The sequence below is a fragment of the Pagrus major genome, chromosome 18 (assembly GCF_040436345.1).
Source record: "Pagrus major chromosome 18, Pma_NU_1.0".
Taxonomy (NCBI): Eukaryota; Metazoa; Chordata; class Actinopteri; order Spariformes; family Sparidae; genus Pagrus; species Pagrus major.
This window is the reverse complement of record NC_133232.1, coordinates 30,234,100-30,260,669: the sequence shown is the minus strand read 5'-3', so window position 1 is coordinate 30,260,669 and position 26,570 is coordinate 30,234,100. Positions and strand designations below refer to the sequence as shown.

At 42.3% G+C, this 26,570-nt stretch overlaps 1 protein-coding gene across 1 annotated transcript in view; it reads left to right on the top strand.

The window, feature by feature from the left end:
• The window catches only part of drp2 (dystrophin related protein 2), a 94,637-nt gene that overhangs the window by 20,920 nt on the left and 47,147 nt on the right, over nucleotides 1-26,570 (top strand). The window contains exons 2-6 of the mRNA XM_073487037.1: nucleotides 4,095-4,251; nucleotides 13,294-13,414; nucleotides 13,913-14,024; nucleotides 16,025-16,181; nucleotides 20,132-20,278. Coding sequence (XP_073343138.1) covers nucleotides 4,095-4,251; nucleotides 13,294-13,414; nucleotides 13,913-14,024; nucleotides 16,025-16,181; nucleotides 20,132-20,278 — 694 coding nt within the window. The remainder of the gene's footprint in view (nucleotides 1-4,094; nucleotides 4,252-13,293; nucleotides 13,415-13,912; nucleotides 14,025-16,024; nucleotides 16,182-20,131; nucleotides 20,279-26,570) is intronic.

The following is a 26,570-nucleotide window of genomic DNA, read 5'->3' as shown; positions in this document are numbered from 1 at the left end:
CAAAACAAGAAATACTTACTTTCATCAGTTGGCCAAAAACTACACATGAAAGCTAATGTTACTAAATGTCCGCTGGATTTGCAAAACAGGCAATTTTTGCTCACAAATTTACAACTTTATAAGGTCATAATTGTGTTTTCAGCTTGTTGCCCAAAGTGGCCAAAAAACTCAAATAATGCTGGTGTAAGATCAGATTAGTCTTTGCAAAGATGGAAGCGAACACTCCCTGACCATTTCCTCTATTGGTCCATTCTTCCATGCATTTCTAGACACACACACTCAAAATCCCAGGCATGTCCTACTCTAATGCAGCAGCCCATAAATAGCACTTAAACTGATATCATGGTGTTTCCACTGGAGAGAGAAGCATCAGTCGGCCTCGTATAGTGGCAAACCTTTAGCCAGGCCTCTCTACAGCTAAGCAGGGTGGTAGTTGTTCTTGGCAGAACCCGGCGTATGACGATGTTTCCATTACAGCACAGGCAGTTTGCTATTTGTTTCACCTCCTGTGTGTGTCTGTGCGTAATGGAAGCAGCGTGATGGATGCCGTTAGCTGTATGTGTGTGTGTTTTCTGTGTGAGTGTGTGGATTGAAAGTGGTGTGAAATCGTTTTGAACTTGTCTGCAAAAGTGCCAGGGACATCTTTTGATGGATGACGTTAATTAGACATATCCGAGGCGACGTATTCGCTTAGATTTGAGTCAGAAGCTGTTCACACGGTGTGTCATGTTCATGTGTGTGTATTCACGCCTGTTATGGACTGAGAGTGCGTTCTGCCGGGGCCACAGAAAAAACAGGTCCTCTCTGATTCAATTACCACACCGAGCCGAGCTGGAGGGGCAACAGGAGGCTCGGGGACAGCACGGTCTGCTTCACACAAGTTTCCTGACACAGGGGTTGAACAAAGAGGCCCATCAATTCTGAAATGTGCACTTACAAGCTTGATTTCACCTCTCCGTCTTTTCCCCCCTTAACGTCTCAAAGCTTTTCCCACAAGCCTTCCTGCAACCTGCACCCCTGATGTGATACCTAATCCCTCAAGTGTCAGAACTCATCGGTCCCAAATTCACATTGCAGGAAATTGCCTCAAAGTTCTCTTTCAGTCGCTGACGTGACATCGCCGACGGCGGCGCGGGTCGAGAGATAATGGCCGAGCACTTCCTCGGACTCTTTTTTAGCATCATTTTTTTGTGACTTCATTCAAACCCATAAGTTAAGTGTTCCTCTGACTTCACTTATGCAGCAACAGTTATGAGCAGCGACACTCAGACTGTCTGTGTCTCTGTCTCACTCCTGCTCTCGCTCCCACTCATCATGTCTGATGTGACAGTACTGGCAAATTGTGATGTGCAGGAATAATGATATTTGAGTGCCGGCTTCTGGTGTGTAATTGAAATGCCTGGATGCTTTCACGCACCTCTCCTCCACCCCCACCCCTTTAGTGCCAGCTGTGCCACTGATACAAGAGCAGTGGTTTCCCTCAGACGTCTCTCATGCTGCTGGCAGGTGGCAAGCAGAGACATTCTCTCTGTTATTTGTTCCTGATTTACTCCAACAAACCTGTTGCATCACTAACCTGCGACTCTGTGTCTCTCAGCTCGTCTTGCATGTACCTATACCGACTATTTGCTTTTTCCAGTGTGACTTCTCTTGTGAGTAGAGACGCTGGATAATGTCCTGTATTGTCACCCAATTCTGCATATACGTGCTTATACCTGACACAGCCGAGCAGAGGATCTCTGTGCTAATCCTCACCCCAGTTAGTTGCTGTTGCTACCTGTCAAACTTTCCACTCTCATATTTTACAATAATAAGATTTACTCAAAATTCCAACGTTTTGAAACAGCGGGTCCTCGGAAGACAACTGTTGCTAGCAGGTAACATTATATCGTGATATGGCACAAGTGTTGTCTTTTCCTGGTGTTGCGTGCGAGGCAGGGACAAAGTGCTTGTTGTGTGTTTTTCCCTCCTCCTGCTTTTCCTTCTCACTCGCCTCCCCTGTTGTTTGAGCAAACCTGTGAAGAATTCTAGAAAAGCTGCCTGAGCTGTGCTGTATCGGAGCAAACCTGCTAAAGCGACCTCATGTAATTGTTTAACAAAATGCTTTACAAATGTTAAAGAATGTCTGGTTTAAAACTTTATAAAGTTTTATGAAATTTTATTTTAACATCCAATTTGTCAGAAAGTTGATTTTTGAGTCTAATTCCCAACTCATCAAATACTGACGCTGTGGGATGGCGGCTCAATTAAAGGCTTTTTAACTCTTTACCCTCTTTGTGTGCCTCAGACTTTTTCCATGAGTCCGCCTCAGTGTTGATGTCACATGAGAAAAGTCCTCGACAATGTGGACTAACTGATGTGTTAATGCTCGTGTAAGATCTCAGGTATTGTGTTGGGCTTGGCTTGGCGTTGCTGAAATATTCCCCGACTCCAACTGAGAGCAAAGCAGAGCTGCTAAGATACCTAAACTGATATAGTAGCATCCATGAGCAGCTTTCACACGGTGGATGTGCTGTTTGTAGCCTGTAACCCCACAAAATAATGCAGTAAGCTAATGATATGCTAACGCCTTGGAAATAACAGTGTTACTGTGAACCAGACTTGCTTTTGTGTACAGCTTAGGTCAGAGCAGCTAAACACACGGTTTAATCTGTTCCTTTGGTTTTAAAAGGCAAGCACAAAGGACACCTCCAAACTCTAGCTCCATGCACGCTGCTTCAATATGTGGAGAAATCCAAGGCATGCACTGTCTGGTTGTGGTTGCTAAGCAATGATTAGATAATTGTGGTCCAGGGGAGGGGTCAGGCAAATGTTCATTGTAATAACAGATGATTATGCTCACCCCAGACGTGTTCAAAAAACATTTTTCGACAATATATTCAGATACAGCATTGTCCAGAGCGATGTGATCAGCAAGGCGTAACAGATTCAAAGCATATTTGCTCCCTACATAACTTGCTCAGCAGGAAAGCGCTGACCTTTTCATTGCAGGGTCCACAAGGCCCTCCGAAATGTTTATTCTGACAGGTTGACATGAAGACAGTTTGACATGAAGACATCTGCAACTTGATATAGCTGCTGAGAGCGTAGACCTCAGCCGAGGCCAGTACTCCAGCTTTCTATGCAGATCTGCAAGCTCAACCATTATTTATATCTGGACATATTTCCAGAACTGCTAAAATTGTGTCAAGATGTGGTTGTGCTTTGCAGAAGCCTCATCAGCTCTGATGTGCATTTATTACAACTATGTACAGTATATATACTGAAGAACACACACATACACACACACATACATATATATATATGTGTATGTATACAGTATATATATATATATAGAGGCAGACCGATTTGCCGTTTTTTGGGTCGATGCCGATACCTAAACGAGGGAGTAAAATATCGATTAATTGGACAATACACAAACATTTTGTTGCAGTGATCCCTCAAATGTGGTTATCAAACACTTTACCTCAGGAGACTGGCATCCACGTCCTGTGTGTGAGTCAAGGTTGATTTGTTTTTAAGTGAAGTGATGGAACTTAGCCAAGAAGCTTACCCAAGTTATTTTAAATATGAAAAATATGATCTTTTCCTAAACCTAACCTAACCTAATAGTTTTTAACCAAACTGCAGCCATTTCACAACGTTAACAGTCCAAAAGTCATAATATACTAATGTGTAGTCGTTACACGGGAAATGATGCACGTTTATTGTTGGTAACTTGACTGCAGAACCTCACACTTGCACACAAACTGGCACTAGAGGGACTGACCAAGCTGCTGTATTTGACGAGTTTGGAGTGAGAACATTATTTCCATAATCCTTCTGACAAACAGACAAACAAACTGAATGGAAAAACACAACCTTGCTGCCAGAGGTAACAAAGCCCTGTACAAAATACCCTGGAATAGAAAAATGTTTTTATGTTTTTACTTCCCACTCTTAACAGCCACAGGAAGCCCCATGCATCATTATTTGATTTCAGTTGAAGGCTTGACCTAATATTGTGTGCAGTATGTGGTTGATGTGTTGGAAAGTGTGTACTGTTTGCTAAACTAGCTGTGTGTGTGCGTGTGTGTGTGTGTGTTTGTCGGCAGGGTGCGGCTAGAGGCCTTCTCAGACAACAGCGGGAAGCTGCAGCTCTCTCTGCAGGAGATCATAGAATGGCTGACAGCCAAGGACGAGGAGCTGTCGGAGCAGCTGCCCATAGGAGGCGACGTGGGGGCCGTCCAGCACCAGAGGGAGTTCCACCAGGTAATGTGGACGACGACACCTCTGGAGCGCAAATATTGATGGGACGGAGTCTTTATTCTGTCCGAGGGGAAATCAATTCTCAACGCGTGTCTACTTACAGAAGATGCATCGATGCAAAAACACACATTTACTCAGATAAATGAGTCTGTAGATACACATAAGAGCTGACATACAGTACATAGATGTATTCACAGAGGTATTGTGTAGCAGTGTGTAGCAGAGGGACTCCTGCTACAGTACACTGTGTACCAGGGTAGTGCATGAGTGCATGTGATGGCTCTAACATTGAAATATAAGAAGCTGAAGGTTGGGAGGACAGTGATTATTCGAGGCTGTGCTGGTAGTGTGTGATACGTGGGTGTATTCGTTGTTGCTGGGGACAGTTATCATGCTAAAGAAACACGTGGAACTGTGGGGTATGATTTTGCTTTTTCAGGACACGGTGAGGAACAGAATAAAACGATTGGAGTTTGCAGGTAACAGAGAGTCTGCTGGCAGCTTGTGTAGATATCACAGATATTGATCAATGCTGAGTTTTCTGTCCATGTCAATACTCGAAAGTTTCTCCAAGTTCAGCTGTCATTTATGCTGTACCATTTGACGGAGGTGGGGCTTTGTGAACAGCTACAGTTGCCCAAAGTGCTGTAAAAAGCCAAAATCTGTAGATAAGAGCATAATGTGTTGGTGAAGGTTCTCAGTCATCCAGGTCGTGGTAATTATAAGTGCTGTATCGTAGGCAACTGGACTTGTTTCAGTTTCTTGAAGACGTTTCACCTCTCATCCAAGAGGCTTCTTCAGTTCTAACTAACCGGAGGGGAGTTGCAGGCTTTTAAACTCTGTGTGGGAGTGTCCTTACAGGAACAAATGTTCAATAAAAAATGTAAAATGTCACTAATTGCTACAAATTGTTACGTAGCGCCCCTTTAATTGACTAATTGTTGCAGTGCTAGATTGAACAACAAGGCAGCCCACAGTTTTTATTTTTAACACATTCAACTATGCTCGAATGTTTGTGTTTCCAGCATTTTGATTTATTCAACCAGGCATGTTGACTCCATTCTTATTCACAGCTGCGGCCTGAGGGATTAGCTGCAGCAGGACAAAGTGCAACACTTCCAGCACACAGACACACAATCTGCGCAACACAAGCATGATTTAAAAAATCTTTGATTAACACCAAGCCACATGAGGACTGACTGTTTCACCTTTTTTTTTTTTTTTTTTTACAGTATAAATATTTAAGGCTTCAAAGAACATCAGTTAGAGTCGCTGACAGTGGAATAAGCCTCCTCCTCCTCTTCCTCCTCCTCCTCCTCCTCCTTCTCTCCGCGGTTCAGTGATTTGAACTGGCCAGTAAATCCCTTCAAGGGCTTGTGTGGATAGAAGGACACACAAGTTCACCAGCTCAGAAACTGAGACCTTATTGATCATGGCACAAATCAGTGCTTGTTTTGTCTTTCCAATAAATATTTTCATCCTCACATTGAGGGAGGGGAACCAATCCTCCCTCAGAAACCAACTTCATGTCAACTGACCGTGCAGGACCAAAACAATGGGCAGAATATAAATTGGCAATGTACATTCCTGCAGACCACGTATGTGTTGAAACTTGACATTTCTTTATGTTGCACCTTTTACAGCTACGTTTCTTTCGGTTCAGTTTTCTGTAGGGCTACGAAAAGATCACGTTTTAGCTTACAATACCTGTTTAAGTCGCCACAAACACGGCTGGTGACGGCCCGAGGCTTCGTTAAAAACACTCGCTTTTCAAATAGTTTCCAATCGTTTCAAACTTGGGGTTAGGGTTATGGAAGTCAGGTCATAAACATGTAATGAGAACACGATATGACACGTTTTGTAGAAACATTAGCGTGAGTACGTAGCTGATGACATGTACAAATGTGAACGAATCAGCTGTTTGCAGAAACGTTAACTACCAACATTTTTTCCTGGTGACTGGGCTCGCAGGACACAGTCAGGAGCTTGAGTGATGGGACACCAAATAACATTTTCACGTCATCAGACCTCTTCTATCCCTGTATTCTTTCCCCGCACGTCACGTGTGTGATTCACTGGTCTTCCTAGAAGCCTTCTCAGGTCTGTGTCGGCCAGTACAGACTCGATTTTAATCGGCTGGCACCTTTTATGGCAAAAGAACATGACTGAGATATATTTCTCTCCAAGAGCAGCTGCTGTAGTAGAGTAGAGTAATGAAAAGCATGTACAGACACGCCTTACACCCTTATGAGAATAAAATAATATAAAACTTTATTGATCCCCAGGACGGAAATTAAAAATGGTACAAGAAGTCACCAAACGAGTCAATACGGACGTAGTGACTCACATTATTCTGTTGTTATGTATTAGCTTCATTGAGCCAGTGTTGCCTCTGTCAGTGTGACGCCACAGGTAGTCAGGAGCAAGTCGGACTTCGTGTTGTGCAGAGATTGGACTCTTCCAACATGAGTCTATTGATAAGTAATGAAAAGAAACAACACTTGTGTGTATGTGCAGGACCTTTAGTCACTACAAACAGTGGAATGAGCTGCTGTTGTCTCATCCTCTCACAGGGCTGCTCCTTTTTTCTTTTAAGTCTCTGCACAACCACACAAGTGGAAGCAGTTATTTAGTTTCTTTGTTAGATTAAGGTCGGTTGGAGTTATGAAGGGATTCTTGCTAAGGGCTGCCAAACTAAAAGTGTAAATTGTTCCATCCTCACAGGTGCAGGAAAACGAACAAATTATTCTCATGTACACGGGTATTTTTAAAGCAGCAGCAGCAATCCACACAAGCGTTCATACTTACACACCTGAAAATGCAGATAACAGGATCATTTACATACTGTGTACTTCTACCTCTTTACTCACTTATTATTAGTTTTCTAATGTCACGGGTACCAATGATTTTTTGGTGAAAACAGGATATAAAAGATGAGGCAGTGAAGTGTGACCGCTCTTCACAGGATCCTCCGGGTTTTTAACTTAATTGTCACCAGCCGTTTCAGTCTCTCTTTCCCCTCGTTGTATGTCAATGCCAATTTGTGTCTCTCTAAATAAAGACAATCTAACATTCATGCCATCAATGTAAAAACTCAAATACTCCACGATATCATAACACATACTGTATTCTGCACTTTTGTTTCTGACTGGGAAATATTCACGTATATTTCCCCTCAACTCGAGAAGTGGGACCATCCGAGGAGCACGTGAATGCAGAGTCATGTCCTCATGTGTCACGTTTTACTTTCCTCTTCCTGTCTGTTTTGCCGCCTCACCTGTGTTCCATTAATTAATCATTTCTGTCTATTTTAGGCTGTGTCCTCTCCTCACTTCTCGTTGGTTTGTCTGTGTTTCTCGTCTGTTCCGTCCTGTCTTACTGTCATGTTTCACCTACGTGGTGAACACACCGACCTCCCAACTGGGGAAGTGGGGCTGTCCGAGGAGCGTGTGAATGTAGCATGAGTTCACATCTGCCAATGATGCTACATAGACTGATAAGAACCAATCGGGAAGCAAACATGGGTGCCTGTGTCATCATTTCCATGAATATCTTCTACCTGCAAGGAGGTTTCCAAGGTTTTTGGTGACATAAAATTCAGTGTATGCCCAGAATGCATATTAAGAAATACATGTGGACAGGGCCTCAGTCAGGCATGGATTTAAATGTGAGTCCCAATCAGCCATAAAACGACAACACCTGTGTGGGTGGAGCATGTGGTTGACGGGTCTCTGAGGCTCTTGACCTACGTTTAAACACACTGACCAGAAAGCCTCTGACCGCTGCTCGCCTGAGATACATAAAATACATAATTATAGTCAATTTGTAAGCTCTTAATTTAGCATGTTGACAGTTTTATTTGGAGAGAGTTTTAATATTCTGTCAAGAGCTTCTGTTTTATTGGGCAGATCAAAAGAAAATAAATGTCCTTCCTGTGTGTTAAGACGCCCGCTGGAGGGACAATAACAACAATCCCAGGATGTCATTAAAGGAGGAAAGTCTCTCCGCTGAAATCTTTTTAATTGACATGTTATATAGCGCTGTGTGCGCTGTGTTGGGGGAGACTCTCATAAAATTGGTACAGACAGGAACAGCCCGGGCAGACTGTGTTTTTGTGTGTGTGTGTGTGTGTGTTACTGTTAGAGGCTGTTAGAGTTTGTTGGCCTGTTCAAAAATAGCTCCACACAACAAGTAGAATCCGATGCAGGAGCTAAGTAGTAGCAGAAATTATGCTTTGAATCATTATTTTGAGATTGAATAAACGATATTGAGCGATCACGATATCTGTATCAAGACGACAGCCGGTAGAAACAGTTCAAATTGATGCTCTTTGAATTTTTCCTTTTGTGTGACAGGAGTGTTCGTTCATTTCCCGGTTTATCACCTCAGTTGTAGGTGATGTATCTCAGGAACAGGGACTGGTGTAGACATGCGGATACACACACACACACACACACACACACACACACACACACACACACACACACACACACAGTAATCTACATTCTCTCTCTCTCACCCACACACACACTCGTAATTGGCTCTGTAAGTACAGCAGAGTTTCTCTTTCCACCCTCTTTCCAATTTTCTGTGCTGTCAGTTTGTGCAGCGTCTCTGAAGCAGACGTGTATCGACAGTGAGAGGTTTGTGGCTCCCGTTTAACCCGACTCCAACTCCTCCACCTCGACTGGTGCACAGGAGGAATCTGCCTTTTTAACAACAGCACTCGATATGATCATTAGCATTTAGCATTCCTCTTTTGTCATGCAGCCTGTCTGCTTTCCATGTTCTCTTTTTCCACAACTCTGTTCTTCCTCTCCTCCTCTCTCCTCATCCTCTCATCTTCTGTTTCTTTTTCGCTCGTCTTTCTCTTATCTTTCATCCTTTCCTCTTCTTCTCCTCTCCTATTTTCCTCTCCTCTTCCTTATCACTCCTCCTCACCTCCTCTTCTTCTATCTTTTAGTTCCCTTTGTCTCTGCTCACCTTCTCCTCTCCTCTTCCTTGTCACTGCTCTTCAACTCCTCACCTTCTCTTCTTCTCTCCTCTTCTATGTCTGTCCTCTTCCTCCCCACTTATCTCCTTTTTTACTCTCCTCTTCTTCTCCTCTACTCCCCTTTTCTGCTCTTCTCCTCTGCACCTCCCTCTCTCCAACCCCTCTCCTCTCCTGTTCCTCTTCCTCTCCTCTCCCCCTCTCATCCCTCTTCCTGGTCCCTCTCTCCTCTCCTCTCCTCCCCTCTCCTCTCCTCTCCTCTCCTCTCCTCTCCTCTCCCCCTCTCATCCCTCTTCCTGGTCCCTCTCTCCTCTCCTCTCCTCTCCTCTCCTCTCCTCTCCTCTCCTCTCCTCTCCTCTCCTCTCCTCTCCTCTCCTCTCCTCTCCTCTCCTCTCCTCTCCTCTCCTCTCCTCGTGCTCCATTTTCAGCTCAGCGAGCCTTTATTATCCGAGATGCCTCGGCTTCCCGAGCGTCTGGTCGCTCTAAAACTTTTCCGACAAAGCAGAGAGGGAAATTGCTTCCCAGTTTTCTATAGAGAATTAAAGCGTTTTAAGAAATGTGAATTATTGATCTTAAGTGGATTTATTCTGATGTCGTTTCTGTGTGTGGGATGCATTCCCTCTGTGCTGCATTTCGCGTGTGTGTGTTGGTTTTGGAGCACAGCTGCTGTGTGTGTATTTGGGTGAGTGATGCAGCAGAATTTGGGTGGGAAGATATGTTTGTGAGGGTCTCGTGTGTGTGTTTGGGTGTTGGGATAAGTGAGCGTTTTGGCAATCGGAAGGATTTTGCGTGTGTGCAGCAGCTGCAGGATCTTGCAGGAGAGAAAACGAAAATGTGTCCTCGTCTGTGTTGTCAGAAGCACGGCGAGGGGGACCGTCCAGAGGGATGAGTGAAAGGAGCGCCATCAACATGTTTAGACGAAGTCAATGAAGTCATTTCCTCCGTCTGACTTTTTTCTAGCCCATGCATAATGTATCTTAATCTGATCTGAAGGCTTCGCTCTTAATGTTCCTCCGACCAAAGACGAAGCCTCAGAGTGTGAAATTTAGCTGGAATTAAAGTTTTAACATGACAGCTGGCTCAGGCAATCCGTGGCTCAGCTCATCTTTGGGCAGCAAAGCAGCTAAAGAGAGGATGGAGAGAATAGAGAGGATGAAGAAGAGGGTTAAAGGAAGGAGGAAAGGAAAGGATGCAAGGTTGAGGAGAGGATTTGTGACTTGAGAAAGAGGAGAAAAGACGGACAGCAGGTTTTTTCTCCATGACTGTTGCACTGGGAATCTTATCTCCTGCCACAGCTCCCAACCGTTACACACTTTTGCATGTTTGCTCGGCGGCGGCTGGTGTTTGCTCGGACGTGTTTCGTTTGGGGCCTTTCTGTGTTAACTCCGCTCGCAGGGCGTTATCAGACCTGCTGGGTTCTGGTCCTCACTGAAACACTGTCACTGCTGCACTGCACAGCGCTTCGCTATTTCATGATCAGGTAGAGTTTTGTTAGCGAGAAGTGGGTGTGGAGCTCTTCGAGTCTTGGAGGTGGAGTGGGTGTCGGGTATGTATTAGGCCCGTGTTGCTCGGGAATCTAATCGATCCACACCTTCCGTGTGTTTTATACAGAACAAAGATTAGCACAGAAGAAGGAGGTTCACACAGTGGCTTTCTTCAAGGCCCTGGGGAGGCTATCGGCTCAGTGGTGGAGTAAAAAGCGTGTGTGCATGTATGTGTGTGCGTGTCATCTGGCACGAAGGGGCTCTTCTTCTGTGATTTGCATGAAGTGTGTCGTTGAATGTGGACCAGTGGAGCCGGGCTCTCTGGCTAATTGGCTCCTCTGTGAGAGTAGGCCAGCTGACCAGTGCTCCCAGTAGGTTTGGTCTTCTGTAATGGCCTGCAGGCTCTCAGCACGAGCAGACAGCCACGTAATATCATGTGGTCCTGCCAGTAGATAGCTGCTAGTGTGTGTGTGTGTGTGTGTGTGTCAGCCCATGTATTCTTTCTTATTTCTGTTGTGTTCCTTCTATATGAAACACACTCTTGCTCAATTCAGTCCATCCAGTAAACTCAGGGGGTTTTCTGCTAAAGCCGTACTTGTTCTTGTGCATGTAAAATGTCTTGAAAGTTAAGATAGCCAACAGAAGCTCCTCTCTCCCACAGAAAACACTGCTCCCGAAACGCCTCGTCAGTAGTCCCGCCTTTATTTCTGGGACTTTATGACATCACTACGTCACCATGTCACACATTTGCATTTTTAATGCCGGTATTCACGCTAGAAGTGAAGCCGACTGGAGACACGGTGAGCAGTGCTGGCTCAGGCGTGTGTGAAGTGACCAATCAGAGCAGACTGGGTATTCGGGAGCAACAGGTTGTTATGGTGGTGCTTTTGAATTTATCTCACCTGTGTGTTATAGCTATTTTGCAGTGTTTGAAGGCAAATTTTGTTTTGATGTAAGATTACATGGTTTGAGTGGAGAGTTTGGTTTGAAGTTTGTGAAGACAAGTGCGCAGTTATACTTTTGTGTAATGGAGCATAAACAAACTGCAATACATCAAAACACCAACGTTAACAACAAACTAACTGATCAAGACAGCTGTAGACCAGCAGCTCTGCAAAAAATACTGTTTATATCAAAGTAGTCTGATGGATTTGAAGAGAAAACAGATGGATATAGATCCCCTTCAGTTCCCTGTCGGTAAATCCCACACATGCAGCTACTGTCACACTATGTTTTAGCCTTTACCTTTCTTATCTGTGTCTCAATACGGATCCTCCAAAGTCTGCATTTCTAAAATGAATACGTTTCCTTCACCTTTTCTTGCTCATATTTTGAGAACACAGCAAGTACCAGCATCCCATAATCTACTCTCTGCTGCTGGTCAGTTGCTTAATGGTGCATTCAAGTGATCCTCATCAACTCACAAAGACTTGAAATATCACTATGTTTTATGTCGCCCGGTATTTCCTCCCAGGTCGTCCTTGGTCACTGGTGATACATCACTTAAACTAGACCAATGAAAACGCCACTGCAGAATGTGAATAATGGAAGTCGGACATAAACTGTGCTGTTTGTTCCTGTTAGCGGCCTGGGCGTGTTGTGAATCAACCGGAATTACAGATAAATAAAAGCCAACTAGCCAAGTCAAGTAGGTTTCATATATACAGCCCAAAAATACCAATTTGTCTGAGAGCTTTACAACAATGTTTCAGATAACTGATCTATTCAAATCCACTTAAATACAAATGCATCGGTCATTGCTCTTTGTCTGCCTGTACGTCTCTGAAATTGCATAGTCCCACGACTGAAAAGTTCACTTATTTGTCACATTTTGGCACTTTTTTTCCAAAGAAAGCAAATATGCATCAACGCAGTCATAAGTGAAACATTTTACGTCGTACTGGCGATCATGAAATTTGGCCTGAGTTTGCCTCAGTTTGAGAACAGCTTCCTCGTGATAAACCTGGAAATGTTTGACATCACAAGGTGCCAGCTACTCAAATGCTGTTGATCATTTTTCTGTGATTTATCAGTTGTTGAGTCCTTAAAATGTCCGAAAAATAGTGAAAAATGTCCATCAAAATGTTTCCAGAGCCAAGAAGATATACAGATGTAAAGGAAGTGGACTTATCCACCATGACGTCATTTGTGGACTGGCATTTTGAAGCCACTTGTTCGGCAAACTGGAGTTAAATCATCATCTAACGCTAGCAAGCTGCGGCTACGTCTATTTTAGAGTCCGTCATCACAATTTACAAAAGGCAACAAATTCTCTCATTTGATAAGGACGAACCAGCAAATTATTTTCTTCATGTTCAATGAATGAATTAGACATTATTCAAAAATGAAAAAAAATAATGGTACATTTTCAGTTGTTTGAATAGTGTCAGCACTGAAATGCACTGTTACTTCTGGATTCTGTTGGACACAGGTTCAGCTTAGCCCGAAGGATTCATGCTTCTCGCCTTCATCTTTGACTGAAGCAGCACCTGAGTTTGAAAACAGCTTGTGTCTTTTATTCTCTTCCACTTACAAACACTTACTTGGCCTCCTCTCTTTGTCTCCCGGCAGGCATTCATGGAGGATGTCAAGTCTCGTGGGCCGTTCATCTACTCAGTGTTGGAGTCTGCCCAGGCCTTTCTGGCTCAGCACCCCTTCCAGGAGCCAGAGGAGACCCTGAGCGATGGAAAAGGTCTGCTCCCTGCATACTCTGTGCCAGCTTGTGCACCAGCCAAAATATCACACTCACAACCTCCCCGGGCTGAGCCCCCGGGTTTGTTTGGTGGCACCCATGCAGGTGAAATCTTCCATTAGTAACTATTAGCAGTGAGCTGCCCTCCGATGTCACACTGAGTTTAGGGAAAGTATCCGGGACCAATTAGCTCTAGATCACCAGCTCTACAGCACCATCTGCTCAGATCGATGCCACAGCGAGCTTTTCCTCCGCTGACCCAGGACGCTCACTTGGGGCCGACTGTCACAATCTGACTTACTGTGTTCTCTCTTTCTCTGTCTTTCCTTTCATGGAGTCAGTAAACCATCCGTCTCCAATCATTGCTCTTCTCTCTGTCTGACTTCTGACCCCTGCTCCCTCTCCTCACACTGTTACTTCTCTGTCTGCTCTATTTTTAATGTCTTCCTCTGCACCTCTGTCCTTCAGCGTCTAAACTCTAAACTCCCCCCTCTGCAGAGGTGTCTCCACGTCGGAGGATCTTAAATGTGAGCCGCTCGGTGTGGAAGCAGGCGAACGTGGCCAGCGACCTGTGGGAGAAGCTGACAGCACGCTGTGTGGACCGACACAGGTCAGACACTTATTATTTTTACATCGTGTCTGTGCAGGTTATGTGTTGTTTCTGTTTCTGTGTCGGTGAGAAGTAAATTTGCTCATGTATTTCATTGACATGCTACCTGTAATCTATGCATTGTACTGTATACTTCTTTACTCACTCAATTTATCTGACAACTAAAGTTACAAGTAACTTTATAGACTATTATTTAACATTAAATACAAACATATTAGCTTATATAATACAGTGCATTGGAAAAGAGGGGTCTGTTAACACTGACGAGAAAGCTGCGGCCTTGTGTCACATATCAGACGTCTATGAGCCGAGACGAGATCACAGAGACGTATCACCTATAAACTCTGTGCTGTTTGAATAATTGATCAGAGCCCAAAGAGGTCAAAGTTTCCACGGTTTAACAAAAAGCAACATAAGTCATCTCACAACCCATCAGATTTATATTTTGACCCTTTGAATGAAACAATGTTCTGCTAAATGAGTACTTTGACCCGTGAAAGTACATTTTGCTGCTAAATCGTTGTATTGAAGTAAAAAAGGATCTGAATACTTCTTCCATCTCTAAGCTTTTGTCAGCTGTTGTAAAAGAACAAGGAAAATATTAAAGATCAAGTAAGTAAGTAAGTTCACAGTTCAAAGTAGACTTTAATTCAGAAATCCATTCAGTGTGTAATGATTTCCCAAAAAGTTGGGATGCTGTGTAAAACATAAATTAAAAACAGAATGTGCTAATCTTTTTTTTACATATGCTTAACTGAAAAAAGTACAAAGTAGTCCTGACCTGAATGCTTTGAATCTTCCACTTCCCTTTGCCATGGTAATCGACGCTGAAGTCAGTAATCGACTGTCAGCGTTTCTTTTTTTTTTTTTTAAGGCATTACATCAAAAATCCCAAATAACCCGGTGGTAATAGTGCAATAATCATCACGCATTGCACTGATTCTCATTAGTTATTCTTAGACAAGGAGACTCAAGCTTGATGGTTTTGTCCGTTCCAGCTCTCGGACAGTGAAACATTAGCAAGATGTGGAAAAAGTGTCTGGAATAATTTTGCAGTGATGACCCCCAAAAAGTCGATGGGGCGATGTTCACCACTGTGTTGGTATAAAAGATATTACTATATGAGCTCAGGAACACTTTGTTACTGTTGTCAGTGAACACAGTTTGCTCGGAGACGATTACATTCTGTTTTTATTTATATTTTACACAGCGCCCCGGGTCAGGGTTGTAATAATCAGGTGGGCTTTTTTCTATCTTACCTAAAGCTAAAATTTTAGACTTACACATCTTTTTTTTGCGCCTCCTGAGTAAAGAGCTGGCTCATGTTTGAATTTAAATGTTATGTTATGCCTGACAAGGTGAAGAGAATTGGTTCTTTTATTTATTCATTGTTTGGGTCATATTTTAGTTTCCTTTATGTGTAAATGTCAACCCTGTTGACACTATCTGTCTCCTTTTTCACCCTTTTTTGTGGTTATATGGAACTGGAGAGAAAACTAAAGAGCTGTTTAAAGATACTTGGTGTATATTTGTTAGGAAAATTAATAATACACATACATTTTTAACGTACGACAGCGATGTCCCTGTACTTTTAGAGCCGTAAAGTCGAAAGTGTGATTTCCCTCCGTGGTTGTGTGTGTTGATCCTTAGCAGGGTCATGCAGCAATACATTACACATAACACAATTACCATAACCTGATTACAAAATGTGGCGAATATAATCCATTACACAAACGATTAGAAAAAACACATCCATCAACTTTTAGATCTTTGAAAATTCAGCTTACTTTTCACAGAAGTTTCATTTCGGTCGTGAAATTAAGTTTTAGAATAATTTGCAAACAGCCCCGCTGAAATGACAGCCAGTACATTTAAATAAATGATGTGTCCGACTGCATGCTCCATGGATTTTTGATTTGGTTTTTCAGCTATTGCTCGCATTAGCTCTAAATTTTAATGGCCCAGGTAGTTATCTGTAATGAATTGTATTCCCCCTCCAGACACATGGAGAGGACCTTGGAGCGACTACTCCAGATCCAGGCAGCGATGGAGGAGCTGGCTGTGGCCCTGGAGCAGGCGGAGGGGGTGAGAGACGCCTGGGAGCCTGTGGGAGACCTCTTCATCGACTCTCTGCAGGACCACATAGACGCCACCAAGGTTAGACACACACAGAACAACACGCTGCATTGCAAGCACGCACTCCTCTGTCTCTTCCTCTTTATCTCTGTCATACACACACTCGTACATGCACACACATTATCATGAAGCCCAGATATAAATTGGTTTCACCTGTGCAGTAATTGTCTCCTTTTGAGATAATCGCTTCCGGCTAACCCTGAAAACGCACACATTGTGACACTTTGACGCATCGTAAACAGACATCAAAACGGTGGCATACAGCTATTTTTTATCGCAAGAACGCAGCATTCGATACTATATCACACGTGAATAAGTGAGAGATGCGTATCCGTCTGTGCTGCTTTAAAATGTTTGTTTTGCTCTCCTGTCTGAGTGGCTGTGATGTGACAAGGACGTGGCACTTCAAACTGACACGGTGGAGATGGCCGGGGTTACAATCCTCAGCTGAATAGATGTTGTTAAACAAATGACAGGTCATTGGTTTAGTCATTATGGAGTGCCGAGTGCCATCGCCGCCTGTAATTGTGTGGCGCTTTTCATTAGAAGTGAGGGCACTTCACAATAATCACGTCACTGTTTGGACTCCTGTCACAGCCAGCACATGTTGTACTCGCTCTGTAAGGGCAGGGCTGTCAGCTGGCCTCATGTGCACCCGCTCACTCATTTACATTTACACACAGACAGAAGCAGACGCATGGACGATTGCAAACACGCATTAAACACACTTGTTTACAGGCGATGGGGCTGCAACTAAGGCTTATTTTCATTTTCTATTATTACATTAATGGTTTGGTAATTTGAGGCCATGAAAAAAACGACTCTGCTCTTGAATGTATCTGGTTTTAACTGTGTTCTGTTTCATTTTTGTGTGTATTTTTTCAGTTTTAAGTCTCTCAACATCATTGAGAACCAGAACGGCAGTGAGTAGAGTGTATACCTCTGCCAAGGCCCAAGTCAATCAAGCCTAACCCTAGGCCTTGGTCAATATCGTCAATAACAGAGCGTCGAAAAATGAGAGAAAACTCGTGTTTTTTAAGCATTAAAGCATGTAAATGACCTACCTATTCTATTAGTAACCCAAAATAAAATTATGAATCTGAAAATGAACATAATATGTTTCAGTGGTTTCGGCTCTACACTCATACAGTACGCTCTGACACATACATAGACACTCTAGTGAGCACACTCCCTCCTAGACTACAATAATAAGAGGATGCTTTCCTACTTACATTTCTGCCTTCAGTTTTTATTGCCTCTCTGTTTTATGTTGTTCCTGCTGATATCTAAACACAGTCAGCACATTCGCAGATATCAGGGATTAATTTTCTGCCGTTAAAAGAAGCCATTTAGTGATTTCCCCATCTACACAGTGTGAAGAACAGCTTCCACGGGGTTACAAATTGCTCAGGCTACAGTAGATCATCCATCATGGTAAACATGAAACCTTAATTTGATTTCAGCGATTATTTTAATGTGCTGGAGTTGAGTGATTTTACATGAATTCGCATCCTGTCATATCAAATTGCACTTGTAGGAAGAAGTTCCGGGATGTAATCCCTATAAAACATGTGACTTCAGGCTGTCCTCGGGCCCAGTTTGCTGACGCTATGCAGTCACAGCCTACTGGTTTTGAATGGTGCATAGTACCTTTCACTTTTATTAATGTCTCCACTTCTAACTGTCAAATAAAGACATTAGCACCGATGTGGGAAAAACCTTGTGCTTCTCATCAATCTTCCCTTTGATGAAAAGAAGAAAAAAAACATATAGAGCCTCAGTCGTCCTGACTTGAATTTATGAGTTTAATATAAACACAGAGAAGATGTTGGTCTGTCAAGTACAAGTATGAACAGTCACATTTTCTCAGCTTTATACAGTTGTCATGTCGGAAAGTATCATATTTCATCTGACAGAAGGTAACCGGACAATATGTGTGTAATCCTGGCATCAAACAACATGCTGCTCAATGGAGAAAAAATCACTGGAACTGAGAACCTGCTCCTCTGTTTCTGGGGGGACAGGAAGTCCCAGTTGTGATCCCCATCACGTACCTACACTTTCACCTGGACTTTGTGAGAAAAGCCTCTAAACGGCTCCACTTTCTGCTGTTCCAGCCAGACACGGCCAACCCTGCGATGTCCTTGTCACTGTCCACACTTTTGTGGTCAGCCATGTCTTGAGTACGGCAGTGTCCTTGCGGTGGAGTGCAATAAAAGACAGACTGCACAGCTGGAGAGGGTGCACACAAGAGCCCTCAGGATCATCTCCGGAGGCTGCACCCTCCATGTCATCAGAGCAGGAGGCAACCTGCAGCTATTCAGCTGGTTGAAGAGATGACACACACAACACCCACTCCATGACTTCAAGTACAAGTTCAAGTTTTTTATCTATCACTCCCACACACAGACACAGAATAGGGTTTGCCACAGCCTAAGGTGTTCAAAAAATTCACTAAAAATCATAACTCACTGTAGTTACGAACATCATGGACGCAATAAAAAGTACAATTATCAATGAAAAGAGGTTAGTTAAACAGCGGGATTATCTCTGAATGAGTTTTTGGCTGTTAACATGGAGCAGTGTGTAACAGCTATTGAGAATAATATATGACAACATACAAATATAAATATAAATAAAAAAATGAGAAGGTCCAAAATATAAATATGGCCACATTGTGAATAGTGAAGCAGAAAACAGTGAAGTGGAACGACAAGAAGAAAAAGACAGTGAGGGTGGTTCAATATAAATAATTATGCACAACTGACTTATGAAAACTATCAGAATATGAATAATATAAGTAATACTCACCAGTGAACAAGTTAATATATGAAGAATACAGCTATGAAACTATGGCAACAGCATAATTCAGTTAGTAAGAGTTCAACACACCAGAAGCAGCAGCAGAAGAAGAAACTGTGACTCAGCTCAAATGAGACATGAGAGCGAGAGGTAGAACAAACTGTAATCTACTTTTTGTTGGAAATAAATAAAAAGAAACTGAGCCTTATGCATTTTGGATGTTTTTTGTTGTTGCGTGTTTCCTGTCGTACCAAACCGTCACTACTGTGCACTATTACACCCCTCCAGTGTTGTTACAATACTGCAATTTCAAACTTCGACAGAATACCTTGATAAATATCGATATTTGATACCATAACACGTGGAAAATTGGTACATGTAAAGCACAGCAACATCTAAATGAATGTGGAGGTGGTGCGATGTGGGCAGGGCACTACAGCTGTGTGTGTGTGTGTGTCAACTCGCTCTCGGAGAGGAGAGTGACAAAAATGCAGCTAGTACTTACGTATCGATACTGCGACATATGAGTATGGAAACAGTTTGAAATATTCAGAATCGATGTGTCGACACTATCCCACAGACAAGAGCCGACTGCAAAGAGAAGAAACTATCTTACAAACAAAGAAGAAAAAAAGCAGCAGCCGCGCCGCCTACAGCAGTCAGACTGTTTAATACAGAGCTGATGAGAACAAAAGACAGCTGAAGGCTTTGGGGTGTGTTTGTTTTCTTTTTAGTGTGTTTGATTGTTTTATTGTATTTTAAAAAGGTTTTTATGCTTGTACGTAAATGTGAATGTATTAGCATATAAATATATATAGTTTTATGTTTTTATGATGCACGAACGTGTGGAGACGTTCCATTAATGTTAATTCTGCCTGTATTCACTTGTCAACCTTCAGTATGAATGCTAATAAACTCAAACTCAATATACGCTTGCTGACAAATCATTTCAAAAACAGAGCTGACAGCAACACTGGATCGCATTTCAATTGATTTCTGTTTTTATCTGATTTGACTGCAGCTTTGTTCAGACTGAATGGATGTCTTTGTCTGATATTTTTTTTATAAATTAATGTTTTGTATCTTTGTTTTCTCTTTTACTCCACCTCCCTACATCTCTCTGCTCCTCTCTCTGCCTCTCTCTATCTCTGTCCCATACTCCTCTGCAGTTATTTAAGGAGGAGCTGACCCAGGTGAAGGAGGGCATGAAGCACATCAATGATCTGGCCCACCAGCTGGCCATCTCCGATGTCCATTTGTCGATGGAGAACGCCCGCGCCCTGGAGCATCTCAACAGCAGATGGAAAGTGCTTCAGGTAGAGTTCACTGCTGGGTCTGTGTAGCCTGTTTGACATTGTCAGCAGCAGCTTCAAATTCAAGGGAGACATTAGAGAGTGATTCCATGTGTAATGTTTGTCCTAATGCTAGTTAAGGGTTCATGTGAGGCCCGTACCTCAGGCTTCCAACTGCTTTATGTCTTTTTATCTTTTTGAGCTTGTGAGGGACGCTGGTGCGCTTTTAGGATAAGAATAAAGGTTGTGTGATGACTCATTTTGATCTGATCTGATCAGAAGGGGTGATCAGAGAATGTGTTCAAGCTGATATATGATTGCCAGGTACTAAAAGGGCTCATTAAGACCACTGAACTAAGTTCATACCACCATATGTGATTGATATACCAACAACTGTCAAGTTAGGAGGATCAATCCGAAAACATCACAGAGCCCACCTCTGACCCCCATCTCTCCCCCATCTCTCCCCCTCTCTCTCCCCTAATTTCCTGGCATTTCCTCACTGTCAACTATTGGACAAAGGCTTAAAATACCAAAAAACAATAATGAATGAAGAGAAGATTCACACTGATGTGCAAGCTTGACCTATTGCCACCCCCACAAATCTTGAGCCTATTGAATGTGTGCTTGTACAGTTTTAAGTACATTTCTGTCCTCATTATGAAAGACAGTGCAGGATTACATTAACGGATAAACTCACCCCAAAAAGAAAAATTCAGTCATTATCTTCTCGTCGTCAAGTCGATAGAAAGTGGAGCTGGAGCTTCAACAGCAAAACAGAGTTGCGACATTCTTCTAAACAGCTGAAGCAGCTGGGAGCTTATTTTAAAAAATAAAAAGAGAAAGCGAAAAACAAAATATGAAATGGCTTCCTACAGCTCATCCAGCTTAATCTAAGAAACCGGAAGCCCTGAGCTCCCAAATTGATGAGAAAAGAGGTTATTTACACCCTTCACAAAGCAGAAATCTTCACTGTAGCTTCTAAGCTCAAAGCATTAGCGCGCACCCCTTCTGAAGTGGGTGTGCGAGCCCGGCCTCACATTTAAATAACGTCTTTTGAAATCAATTTGGGATCTCAGGGCTTTCTGGATTATGCTGAACAAGCTGCATGGAGACGTTATGTTTTAAAACAAGTCCCCATCTGCTTCAGTTGTTTAAGAGGATGCAGCGGTGCTGTTTTTGCTGTGAAGCTCCAGAAATGTTTTGTGAACTTCACCTGACTTTCCATCGGCATGAGGGTGAGTAGATACAAGTGCAGCCATTTATTGAATTAATCTCAGTTTGGTTCAAATCAATTAACAGAATCATGTTTGGATCAATAGATGCCTTGAACCATCGACCAAATTCCTTTAAAAAATTTAAGTTCCTATAAAAAACATAGTTTGCAAAATGGTCAGTTGCTAATGATAAAATCACTTGTAGTAAAAGGGCCAAAACATGTGTAGGCATATCGTCAGTTAACATGAGGCAAGGCAAGAAAAGGGGGATTTGAAAAGGTTGACAGATGGTTTATCGGAAAAGTTTAATCAACGGTAAAAATGTCCAAATGTACACAACCTTTGAAAAGTTTGAAATCACCAGTCACAAAAGCTTCACTCCAACCCTGACCTAATGTTTCTTTAAACTGTCAGACAAAGTTATTGTTGGGTTAGGATTGGGGACTTCTTTCAGCTGCGTATCATTCAAAAGTTTTGAAAATCCTGACACAAAAGCTTGATTCAGTACAGCCGATGGCTGAGAGGACCGCCCTTTATTCTGAATGGTCTTTGTTGGTTTAAGGGCATAGAAAATCCTCTTTACAAATAGATGTTATTTTGTATGAAGGGCTTGTAAAAAAAAAAGTAATGTTTTGTAGATAGAGAACAAAACGCTGTACTGCAGTTTAACCAGACCGACAACTGAAAGGGCAGAAAGATACAAAGAAACTTTGGAGCAACCAAGAAATCAGCAGTTATTAAATTAAACTAAAAGCTAAGCATCAAAATCAGAGCAGATTTAATGAACAGGTTCCTGTTTCAGGTTCAAGTAGCAATAATGATTATAATAAGCTGGGGTCAACAGGTGTGTTGCTCGCTTCCTAATGGATGAACATATTATGGACTGACAATTCACAGTTTAGACGGCCCAAAGAAAAACAGGTTCGCCGATGAAAAGGCCAATAAAGTTAAATAAAGTTGGTTACGTTGGTTGTATTTAATATAATGAAGGTAATCAGTGGCAACAAATATTTTAAGTTTAGAGTTTAATAATTTTTAGTTTAGAGTTTCATTAAGCTAATGTTTTGATTTATGGGTAATTGAAATATTGAAATATAGTAATTGATAATAATTAATAAATAATAAAAATATACAGTATATATACATTTTGAGTTTATTGAACACAAAATACTGGGTTGTCATACTTGTAATTATTCAGTTATCTTAATTTATTGTCTTAATCAGTAATTTAATTTTACTCAAAAAGCAAATGCAACATGTTCTCCAAATCCACAAGCTCTGATATCTTTAGACTTATGAGTTCATGAACTCCAAATAAATGAAAACCGTTGCAGTTCAATAATTATCTACCCACATAGCATAGTTAGTCTGGCACAGTAATGGTCCCCACAGCCACACATGCAGCAATTATTATGGTCCAAAAGCGGTCCAGAACTGGCACAGGCCTTAGGTTCTTGGCCAGAGTCGGGCCAGCTAGTCATACACATGTCATGGGCAGCGGCGTCCTGGATACCAGCTCTGGACCACCTGTGGCCCATAAGTCATTGCTGTATGTGGACCGAGTCCTAGTGGCTGGGTAGCCAGGCCAACTCTGCTCTATGGGCGGGGTCAATTTCACTTTTCTGGACTGGAGGTTTTAATTGTTGTATTGTTCTTCATTTAGAGCCCAAACTATTTTAAATGTAAATAATAATAAAATAATAATAATCATACTATTTTTTATCTTTGTTTAATTAGCCATTATTGAAGAACAGCAGAAAAACTTCAATACAACAGGTGAATCCAAACTTTTGAATGCTAGTGTGTGTTTAGATCAACTCCTACAGTTGGTTCAAACTTGACTGCAAAATTAACATCTGGCCAACACATCCTGTAGCTGCATCTGAGCAACCGAACCCTCCCAGTTGTACAATACGTGACTGAAAAACGTTAACTGTAAAGCAGCTGCAGGTTGTTTTGAGCTGAACAGCGTAGGAAGATTCAAACAGCTTTAACAAACTGTAGTCTCAGTATGGACTTGTTTTGCAGCAGCTGTTGTTTTTTTTGCAGCAGCAGTTCATCCCTGTGATGAGTTGAGCTTTCATTCAGAATGTTTAACACTTAAAATGTAAAGTCGTTGTATAGATCACATTTTCATGCATCATGAAGTGGCAGCTGAGGCGAGAAACACGGCAGGAAAGACGCCTGAATGATGCAAATGAATTAAGGTTTTGACCCACGCATTTACATGAAGAGGGGACGTTCTCCAATGAATCCAGGGCACTTACTTTTAAAGCCTTTTAAAATTTTCAAGAATAAAGTGCTGTGGGTTCATTGAACTGGACTCGCCCTCCCCCTCGATGCTTAGCTGAATGTATGGACGCATTATCCAGTGAGCATTACTGTAGCTCTAATCAGTGTGCAACTTTCAAGCTCAGGCTGCATGCTCCATCAGCATCCTCTGCACTGCCTCACAAAACCCCCACGCAGCCTTCCATGCTCCTCGTGTGAGAGCACCCTGTTCCCATTAGATAACCTCCACGGTACTCTCCTCAGCGCCTGTCATTTGTGTCATCATCATGATGTTGTAATTACCACTCCAGCCTCTCCTCCTCTCCGTTTCTCTCTTCTCTGGCTTTCGTCTGATGATTTTTAACGCCCCTTCAACAACTCTGAGAAATTGATTTCCACGATCCACTTTGCACACTTGCTCGTCTTCTTGACAAGAGCTTTCATGTTGCCTTGAAATAGTCCAGGATGAAAACAGTTCAGGAGGAGAGCGGAAGAAAAACAGAGCAGATCAGATTAGACAAGTGATGGGTTTGATTTGTAAGCCAGTGAAGCAAATCAAGTCAATGGCTTCAACTTAAGCCTTTGTCCTCTAAGTGAAACTTATTGGACTACTTGCAGCAATTAATCACAGCTAGACAGAGTGACATGCTGGTGTTTTCGGAGGAATTTTCTCTACATCAGGGTTCAGGTTGGGATATTGCAGGTAGCGGTCGCAACGGAGCTGTAAGAAATTTTGCACTTAGCAGTCGTTATGTTGGGATCTATGCTCATTCTGAGCAGGCTTTTAGTTTGTAGGATTTTCAAACGAGAAAAGTGACAAAATATAGTATACTCAAGACATTTTAGAGGGTGTTGTGTTGATGCATATGATACTCCCACAATGCAGTGCACAAGGAAAATGGAGGAGTTGAACAAAATATGAATATATTGTGAGTGGTGGTAAAACACATCCAAAACAAATTTAAAAAACAAAGAAAATACGTTTAAGATCTTGTAATGTCATACTCATTGTATAATTTCCTGGTGATATATCATCTACGTTGAAACTAACTGCTAAAACTAAAAAAAAAAACAGTATAATATGGTGATTAGTATGCAGCACATACTGCATCGAATTAGTATGAAGTATGGATTCCAGACACAGCTTGTGTCTTGTTAAAAGGCACTCCTCCTGAGCGAGGTTCTCATATTTCATTTCTCGCTGCGTCGATCCATTTTTAGGATTCCTCGTTTGACCAAGTTCAAGTGCTCCGTGCTCGACAAACCAGCGAGGTGCTTCGTATCTAAGGATGCAGCTATACTGACAGACTGCAAGCTTTTTTTAGACCGTGTGGGATGAGCTTGCTTAAAAATAAAAACATCTGTCAGTCTTATTTTTGTACACATCGGTAGCTCGCGTTCCCTCTGGTTCAATTAAAAGTGTTTTTCTCTGATACAGGTCACGATGCATAATAAAGTTTAAACGATCCTTTGAGGAGTGTAGATGTGCTTCGAAGTCTAATGACACACTTGAAGCTGAATTATCAAGGAGACACCTTTTTACAAATTGTCACCACAGCCTGGTACATTTAAAGAAAGGATTGTTGGAAGAGGGATTCATAGAAATTAGGCGTCATCTCACTTTCCATTGATGTCCCCCTGCGATGGAGGTAAAAGGTGTTCATGAAAAACGACAATTTCTGCTAAAGCTTTCATCCACTGCGTGCTAATGTGCCCTGTGGTCTTTGATTCAGCAACTAAGTGAGAGCGTCTAATCCCTCCCCTGGTGATCAATGTTGTTAAAAAGGCTTTTAGTATCTATAGTCACCAGCTTGATGTTCATCTCCCAGATCTCGCATTTTGATCTGAGTTACTGTGATATCAGTAGAGCTCGAGTGAAATAAAGTAAAGAGACGGGTGTGGCAAATGTTTTTATCTCTGTGCGTTTCCACCTTCTTCGAGCTGCCTTACTTGCCCCCCCCCCCGGTCGATGTGCTATCTCTACTGATCCACATTCATTAATTTCAATGCAATAAGATGCACTGACCTGGCACCTCGCTATCTTTTTTCGCTGTGAAAGCAAGCAGAATGGAGAATCCTTTTTTCATTGTCTCCCTCACCGAGTCCCATTTCTCTCTTAATTAAAATGATAAATGCAAAATCCCTGTAGCATCCTGTGGCCTGTTGATTTTGGCTGCCGTGACGCCAGAGAAAATGTATTTTCCAAATTTGATTTGGTAATATTTGTCGATCACGGGTAATTTAGTCATTTGTCTTCCTTATGGCAGCCCAAATTGCCTGCATAACAAATAGATTGTGAAACACCGCACGGTTGGTGGTTACATATCCGAGGCACACTGACACTGCTCTGTATTAGTCCAAGCAATTTCAATCACGGGTCCAGATTATATTGTTTTATTTTCCGGCGAGGGAGCAATGACGTGTGCACGCTAACTTATTATATCTTAACTTTATACATTATGACTCATTGCCTCTGCTTCTCTTTGAAGCTCAAAGGATCATCACATTTTCTCTTTTTATCACCGCGAGTGGGTTTACCTCCCATTGTTTGATGACGCCTTTTCAAACATCCAGCTGACAATGATTCATTTAATGCCAAATCCAATGCATTTCAGGTAAACCAGGATTAGTCAGGCTAAATCCCATTTGGCGAGATACATAACTGACATGAGACGCTTTCACAAAGGCATCGGCAAACTTAATTTTGTCAACGCAGTCTCCGTAGTTACTGAACACAAGTGAGGCTCTCATTTCATCTTCTCATCCTCCGAGCTCCTTTTTCCACGCTGACATTACAACCAGGAGCCGTTGTCCTGGTTTCGACAAAA